At 39.0% G+C, this 8,890-nt stretch overlaps 1 protein-coding gene across 1 annotated transcript; it reads left to right on the top strand.

Moving 5' to 3' along the window:
* Positions 1–212: 212 nt before the first annotated feature.
* Positions 213–1,026, top strand: LOC129754011 (chymotrypsin-1-like). The gene is made up of 4 exons (XM_055749866.1): positions 213–267; positions 326–558; positions 633–706; positions 774–1,026. Exons 1-4 carry the CDS (start codon positions 213–215, stop codon positions 1,024–1,026), a joined length of 615 nt encoding a protein of 204 aa, XP_055605841.1.
* Positions 1,027–8,890: the final 7,864 nt, after the last annotated feature.

The following is an 8,890-nucleotide window of genomic DNA, read 5'->3' as shown; positions in this document are numbered from 1 at the left end:
TTGAATTGCCTATTTATTGCCGGGTCTTCCTTAAACAGTAAACAACTGATAATCGAATGCGATTGTTAGCTGTAAATTAACATTGCTCAATCCCATGTCATTTTACTACTTTTTCTATTTTCTCTAATCGCTGAACTGGTATTTTCACTCTACATCATTTTTTGAAAAGTATAAATACCTTCACCGTTCCTCACTTTGATCATTCAATAACAATGTTCGGATATCTGCCACTGGTTTTCATTTTGTGCTATGCAGCTTCCGCAAATGGTAAGAATAAGATAAATCCTCTGTCAAGTGTCTTTAATAAGTTACAAATATTTCGCAGGCAAACAGGCTCGTATTTTTGGTGGGCAGGAGGCTAGAATTGAAGATTTCCCATTCATGGCATCGCTCAGAACCCGTGACGAGGGTTTTCGATGTGGAGCTGCAATAATCAGTGATAGGTGGCTGTTATCGGCAGCTCATTGTACGGATGGTTGTAAAATTAGAAACCTACAAATAGTCGTTGGAACAAACGATTCTATGTCTAGCCGGGGTGTCTTTTATGACATTGACCAGGTAATTTATCGTGACTATAACGGCTACACATTAGAAAACGATATCTGTCTAATACAAACAACCAACCAAATTAGGTATGGCGATTATGTTCAAAGTATACCGATTGCAAGGTTAACGCCGAGGCCCGGCCAAGTTGCAATCATCTGTGGTTGGGGACAAACTTTGTATTCAAACGTATCCAAAAAATTACTTCTGCTTAAAACTTTGACTATCAGCAATGGTAAATGTAATCAAATTATAATGTCAGCCAGACCAAACACCAGAATTCGAGAATCCAATATATGTACAGAAGGGCGGCGGGGTCAAGGAGCTTGCCGTGGTGATTCGGGAGGGCCAATGATCGTTGACAATCAGCTGGTCGGCTTGGCTTCCGGTGTCGTTGAATGTGGCGTGGGATTTCCGGATGTCTACACAAGAGTCGCTAGCTATCTTGATTGGATTGTTGAAAAAACTGATATTAGAGGTTGATAAAAAAAAGCCTCGAGTATTCTGAGACGCATGTCGGGGGGTCCATCAATGACGAAATAAAAAAAAAAAACCAACATCTTACGGAAGAAATTACAGGTTTATAGTCTCGGACAAAGAAATTTATGATAGCTATTTAAATACAAAACACTGCTGAAAAAACAAAAGCTTCACAGCTTAATCAGTAGTTAGCAAAAAAAATAGCAAACAAACAGTAAGCAGACTTGTAAGCAATCAGCATTTTATCGCTCTTGTTCTAAACCCTGATTCAAATGTCTGTAATGCATATATTTGATTTAAATAAACGTAATGAATGCAACTCGATTCACGCACTGGCTAACCTCACTGTTTTTGACACTTCGCAGTTCCTATTTTGATTCTATATGGGTCGATGGGCGATGGGCGCGCTCGCAGTCCCGGTATACGATTTCTCGTTTGTTAAACAGAGAGAGAAATAGCCTTCACTCCAATTTCACTCCGATTAGCTGTCATTCTTATGGAAATCTGTGTAAGAGTAAAGAGCATGCTTTATTCTTTTTAGCAGGCCCAATCCCAATTAACGATGACGTAATTACCTTTTGTGGTGACAGTTCTCAGGTTCTGTTTACAAAATTTTACAAACGAGAAATGGAGCGCGGTGAAGTTTTACGTGTAGCTTCACGGTCAAGAAATTCAACTCAAAACTCAGTTTAAGGAAACCAAAAAAGAAAGTACCATTTTGTGAAATAAATTTATCGCATCCGGGAATGAACAGAAAGTTGAAAATTCTTAAAAATTTCGAAAAGGAATTGAAATTTTTCTATATGTTTTTAAAACCCTTTTTCAACTCATTTCTTCTGGACCAACCCACTGCATTGTATATTCTGGGGGAGCGCTTCCACTTGGAACAAAAACACCCATCGAATGTCCAAATGTGTAAGCTTCTTAAGAATTCGAATGTGCCGAATTGATTGTCCGGAAGTTTTTTGTCTAATGCACATATTGCGGAAATTGGGAATCGAGCGAGAGGGTTCTTTAAAAGCATTTGCTGCGTGTGCGGTCTCTAAGAAAATTAGCAAGAAAGCCAAATTGTGTTTCTTAATGTTGCCCAGAAAGTTCTTGAAAAACGTTTGAAAATGTGGAAGTATTAAGTGCCGGGATTTTTGCAAGATTTTGTATTTTTGTTTGCCATCCAGAAAAAATATAAATTTCACTCTGGACTCTGGTGTCCTGTGAGTTTGCATGAGCAAGTCTTGGTCTTGTGGAAGTGCATGTGTGCGTGAAAAAAACAATAATCGCTAGACGTAGAAATGATTAAAGCTCATGAAAATGAAAAGTTATGGCTATTAGCCGAATGTGTGTTTAAGTAGTGAGCGAGAGAATATCGTCCATCGGTGTGTTGAGAGAGGCACATTTCACAACGACATATATACGAAACGAGAGCAAACGAATTGGTGACGGGTGGAAGCATAATAGTATAAAGTTTTGATTGGTGAGCGGCGAATTAATATCGAATGACGCGATTCAACATGGGGTAAAGTGCTGTTCCTGGCACACCATGGTAACATCGACGTTGGAGGAACGAATCTGGTGAGGATGTTCCATTTATTTTCTCTACCTTGTTTTATTGTATTTTTTCTTTCCATTTGAGTTCAAATTAATGAATATAGTTTTTTTTTTGGTTCATTCATTAAAAACTTATAAGTTTTCACACTTCTTAAAGCCCATTTTTATACGTAAATTTTTTTTACGTATAAATTTTCCAATGAGGATGGATTCGTTTAATAAAGAAATCAGTAATTTTGTCCTGTATTCATCACCCACCACTCTCTGTGTAAATCTCACATTCAAGTTAACTATGGGTTATAGTAATTTATTCCGGACCTTATTGGGGGATCTTCTCATACATGTAGATACGTTTATAAGGATTCAGAAAATTTAACATAACATTTCCAGTTTGGATAGCTAACTTCTAGTTTTCATAAATAAGTGAAACCTCAAATAAACTCAAATGAAAAAGAAAAAGTACAAATTCAAAACAGATTTTCAGCATTGATACTTTATTTTTAAACATTGTTGGGGTTTTGGGTTGGGCCATCCGGGCATCCGATTGAAACGATTCTTGAGGAGAGCATTGGGCTACCTCACCAGCAAGGGATCGTGAATTGAGGACGGGTCCGTCTCCCCACCCAGCTGAGCGCTTCGCGTTGCAATGGCTTGATTCAGACGCTCGATAAGTTTAGTTTGTTCTTTCGATGGAGACAATTTGATCCTATCCCTGTTTAGATATGTAAGTGCCTCTGCTTACATTTCTTATCCCTTGGAACAGTCCATTCAAAGACATTTTGAACATATTCAGTTGATGAATCTTGAACAAGTTGCAAAGTAAAAGTTGCTCGCTGCTACTGGCTGTGCCTTGCTACCTGGGTGGTAGAAATACATACATACATACATACAATGCACATATTGCGGAAATTGCACCTATTTAGACTCCTGTGCAAATAATTTCCACGCAGAAATATTTTCGCACTGACGCACACATAGACAACCTGTGTCAGTTTTTCAAATCGGCCGTTGCTCGCTTCTGATTTTCGAATCACATTTCCAAACGGCATAATCGTTATTGTTTTGGCAAAAATTATTATGAAATGCGAACCAAGGAGTTTAATAACGAAAATTGACCGATCAACAAATGAAAAGAAACGAACAGAAAACAGAATGCATTCTGTACATTCGGGTACAAGAATGTAAGGGGAACAAATAAATCATGCATTTCGGGCGTATTTAGAATTACTGAATAATTAGTCAAAAATTTATGGATTTACTGACAATTTTCACTGACACACCAGTCGCAATTGTTTTCAATTCAATTTTATCCAAAGATGTAAAGAATATCGATATGTGTCATTGTCTATGTATAGGTCTGTGAGCAGATTTTACTGCGCGCAAATTATTTGCACGGGGGTCTAAATAGGTGCAATCTGCGCAGTTTGTTAAAGACGGCAACGGTGCGTATGAAAGTTGATGTTTTGGTAGAAATAATTTGAAGTAACTGAACTCTGATGTTGGTCCTTTTTTCATATAGTCCCTTTTCAACTTTTAGCACATGATAGTTTATATAAAGAATGTGATGGTGTTAGTGAGTGCGGAATTGTTATCTGTCAAATCAGATTCTCTCAGTAGTCTAAAAATTCATGCAATTGACAATACTTGTATGACAACACTATTTAGGGACAGAAGAATCCAATATAGGAAAAGTCTCCGGTAAACATACTGAAAGAGAAGGCTGAACTGTTCTTAATTTTGACGATATGATATTTTCGAGGAATAAAAATAACGTCGGATAGTTTAACTTTTAACTAAAAAAGCTTAAAATGTTTTAAGTTTGAATCCATTTATTCCAATTTTCTGTTTCAGCTGGATTAACAAACAAAATGTTTGTTTTTTTATTATTTAGTACTTAAAACATCTAATTTCTCAACAACTAATATCCTTTTCAATTTTTTTTTATCCCAAAATTGAGATGAGAACTATTGCTAAAAATGTGTGAGTGAAAATGACACAAAAAATTCTTGAATTCTGTGATTGGAAGCCAAAATTCTGTGACGGTTTTCTGTGACGCTTTTTTTTAAGAGAAATCATGTGAAACATCAACAAATTGAAAACTTCTTACAGATTTAATGGAATAAAATCAATTTACATTACCTTGTTTTCATTACTTCAGAACACTTAGAACACGGAAAATAATACTTACTTACTTACTGAATGATCCCGCGCCGATCCACCGGTGCATAGGGCCGTGGTAAAAGACCTCCACTGTTGACGATCCGGAGCCAGCGTCTTCACCTGGTCCCAGTCAAGATTCTCGTCGACAGTTCGGATTTCAGCAGCTAGGCTTCGCCGCCATGAGCCTCGTACTGTGCTTCGATGAGATGGACTAGTTTCTCTGGGACCCCTCGTCGCCTTCCAGATGTTTTCATGGTTAAGTCGGTCGAATGCTTTTTCGAAATCAACGAACACCAGCAGAAGAGAGTCCTGGAATTCGTTGATTTGTTCCAGTATGATTCGTAGCGTTGTGATGTGGTCCACACATGATCGTCCGGATCGGAATCCAGCTTGTTGCCGTCGGAGTGTAGCGTCGATTTTCTCCTGGATTCTGTTCAGGATCACTTTGCAGAGTACTTTGAGGGTTGTACAGATCAACGTTATGCCGCGCCAGTTACCACACTCTGTCAGGTCTCCTTTCTTCGGGACCTTTACGAGGATACCCTGCATCCAGTAGGCCGGGAATGTTGCAGTATCCCAGATGTCAGCGAAAAGACGGTGCAACATTTGTGCTGACAGGGCAGGGTCGGCTTTCAGAATTTCAGCAGAGATGCAATCGATTCCAGGTGCTTTGTTGGATTTCATGTTTTTGATTGCCGCTTTTATTTCAGCCAGCGAAGGCGCTTCTGAGTTGACGCCATTTATGCGACTTACTGTTGGCGCTTCGAGCTGCGGATTCTCTTGGCCATCGCTATTAGTGACTCGGAAGAGTTGTTCGAAGTGCTCAGTCCATCGTTTGAGCTGATCTGTTCGATCGGTCAATAACTGACCTGCTCGGTCTTTCAGCGGCATTCTTGCATTAGTCCTTGCACCACTGAGGCGGCGAGAAATGTCATAAAGTAATCGGATGTCTCCATTGGCGGCGGCTCTTTCTCCCTCTTCGGCTAAGGAGATTGTCCAGGCTCTCTTGGCTCGTCTACAAGCTCGTTTAACTGCCTTTTCCAGCTCCGCATATCGTAAGCGGGCGGCTGCTTTGGCTGACCCGGTACATGCCTGCTCAATTCCGACTTTCGCCTTTCTCCGAACATCGACCATCCTCCAAGTTTCATCCGACATCCATTCACTTCTTCTTCCACAAGCTCTACCGAGAGTACCATGGCTCGTCGTGATAAAGGCATTCTTGATTCCACACCACCGTTCTTCGACTGTTCCGTCTGTCGGCAGCTCCGAGGCTCGGGATTCTAGCTGTTCAACGTATGCCCTTTTCACCTCTGGATTCTCCAACCGGCGGACGTCGTATCGACACCCGACTTTCTCCTCGCGCCGTTGGACACGCGCAACTCTCAGTCGTATCTCGCCAAGGACGAGGTGATGCTCAGATGCAATGTCTGCGCTTCGTTTGTTGCGGACATCAAGGAGGCTTCTTCTCCATTTTCGACTGATGCAGATGTGGTCAATTTGATTTTCTGTTCGGCCATCTCGGGATACCCAAGTGACCTTATGTGCTGGTCGAAAACTTCCTCGGTAAATAGCATAGCATAGCATAGCATAGGGTGACTACACACATCTAGCATTGGCTAATACACGAGGTACAACTAATAATCAAGCCCAACACAAAATGCCAAAATGAGTACCTGGATTCAATACTCATTTCCAGTGTTGTTATTGAGAATCAGTGTGGTGCCACAATGCACACCGTGGCAAGTCAATGTAATCATATAGGGATAGTCTGAACAGCTAAATGAACTTTTCAGGTGCAGAGAACTCATACGACCCTACATATGAACATGCTGTTTCAGGCAGGAAAGGGAAAGGTTATTCATTTTGTTGGAAAATCCTACTTGGCAGATAGGATTGATGAATAAAGAAAAGTGATGTATAGTTTAAACTTACAAAAGTATTCAACACTTCTTCGAAATGAACCTAAATTAAATGGACAGATCTCACCATAAAACGACCATTACTGCGCCAAATGGGACTGGGATATATCCAGAGAAAACTTGTAAGCGTTTAACTGCTGCCGAATCTGCCACGATTTTGAATTAAGCTTCTCTGGAAAGCTCTTCCGGCCATATTCCATTTCAATGCAGGGTACGTTATCTAATCCGGAAAATTCAGGTCCACACAATTCGATTCACTTCACTTTTAACGTTAATTTTAGAAAATTTTCTGTATTTTTAATTTTGCTGCTGAGAAAAACACACCCGTCATCACCGCAGCAAAGCCTACTTCTCGAAGTTCAAAAAGTCTCGGGTGGAAAAAAAATTCCTCGGTAAATTTTACTTTAATTATTTATTTTCCGTGCAAGAAATAATCGAAAGTGACATAAAAATTCAAAATTTTGGGAATCTGTACAAAATTAAGAAAATCTGTGAATTCTGTGAAAAATTTAAAAATTCTGTGATCTGTGACATTTTGCTCGAAATTCTTTGACAATACAGATTTTTCTGTGACTTCGGCAACCTTGCTCAGGAGTCGTTCAACAATGCTGAAGTTTGTATGGAAGTTTCATCTGATATCTGAAGTTCTCTGTAAATGATTGAACGCAGTAAGGACAAAAATCGAAAATGTGATGGTCACCAATATGTTTTTATATTTTTTAAGGAAAGAAGAGACATTGCAAAAGAAAGTTAAAAAATTTGGGGCTGTAATATTTGTTCCAAAAAAAATTAGGAAAACTACTCTAACATGTGTTGTGAGCCGATTTAGTTCAATAATTTTACTGAACCATGTTCTGTAGGAAAACTAATTACATAAATTTGTATGAGATTTAAACATCATTGTAAACGTATTTAATTTAACTTTCCAAAAAATACGAATAAAATAGAAATTTCGAAGTATTGTAAGCTTTTTTTCCCCATATGACCTGATGGAACCTTAATTATTTTCTATCATAACCATTTCTGATTTTGATTTGAAATACGTTTATTTGCAAGGGTGCTATTTGAAATCCTGATCAAGCACCCTAAACAAGTTCTGCAGAGTATATTTGCGACCACCTGCGAGAGGGCTTTGAAAGTTGCGCCGTTTTCAGTTTTTTGGTCAATTTACTATTGGAGATGTAACGAGTGAGGTGGTTAGACCAAATGGAGTGTCATCTGGTAAATGTGAAATATTTCAGAAATTGGAGAACGGTTGTTAGGAACCGAATGAATTGGAGAAATGTTGTTCAAGTTGTGTCGTGAGACAATACCTATACTATGAAAATAAATAAGAACTATGGGAGATTTCCACACCAACAAGCGCAGCAGGCAAAACATCTCTACAACTTTTAAAACTTGATCCTAATACGTCAAAAAATGATCTCAAATAGCTATTTCAGATGATAAGCAGAAATAATCGTCAATATGTTGAAAAAATAGTTTTGATATTTTTATCCGCTTGATTCTTTAAAAATCTTTTATAGTGGAAAGGAGAAATATCAAACAGCTTATGAAAAAAGCATAACTTTATACAAAATCAAAAAGCAATTCTATTATTATTAGCATTTATTTACGGATCCTTATATCCCAGTAATTTTGTTAATCCAAGGACGATAGCTCGCTACTTGCGTGTAAACATCCGGCAATCCAGTAGCACAAGAAAGGCTCCAGGAATTCAAGCCAGTCAGCAGACCGTCAACGACCATTGGCCCTCCCGAGTCACCTTTGCAAGATCCTTGGCCCCATCCCACAGAGGTACAAACATTGGTGTTAAAAACACGATTAAAAGGGGCAGGGCTGTTGATAACATGTGGTCTTAGAGTTTGATCACAAATATATTGGTCAATCGTGATAGCATTGAAGAATTGCAATTGTTGGGAAATTATTGTTTCTGGACCCATTTGACCCCATCCAGAAATGACAGCGGATTTTCCAGCCAGTGTCGAAGTGCTTGCCATCGGTATTGATTTGACAAATTTACCCATTTCAATTGGTTTAACCGTTTTTAGCACGCAGATGTCGTTTTCTAACGTAAGATAGTTATAAAAATCATGGTTGAAGATCCACTTAATGCCATAGGTGTCATCTTCCCTTATCTTGGACAGATCATCGACTCCAACAGCTACTCGAAGCTGATCAGGTGTGATTCCAATTGTGCAATGAGCAGCCGATAACAACCACCGGTCACTGATTATTGCAGC

Source organism: Uranotaenia lowii, chromosome 3 (genome assembly GCF_029784155.1).
Source record: "Uranotaenia lowii strain MFRU-FL chromosome 3, ASM2978415v1, whole genome shotgun sequence".
In the NCBI taxonomy this organism is placed as follows: domain Eukaryota; kingdom Metazoa; phylum Arthropoda; class Insecta; order Diptera; family Culicidae; genus Uranotaenia; species Uranotaenia lowii.
Note: the sequence above shows the minus strand (reverse complement) of the source record. Positions and strands in the feature narration are given on the sequence as shown.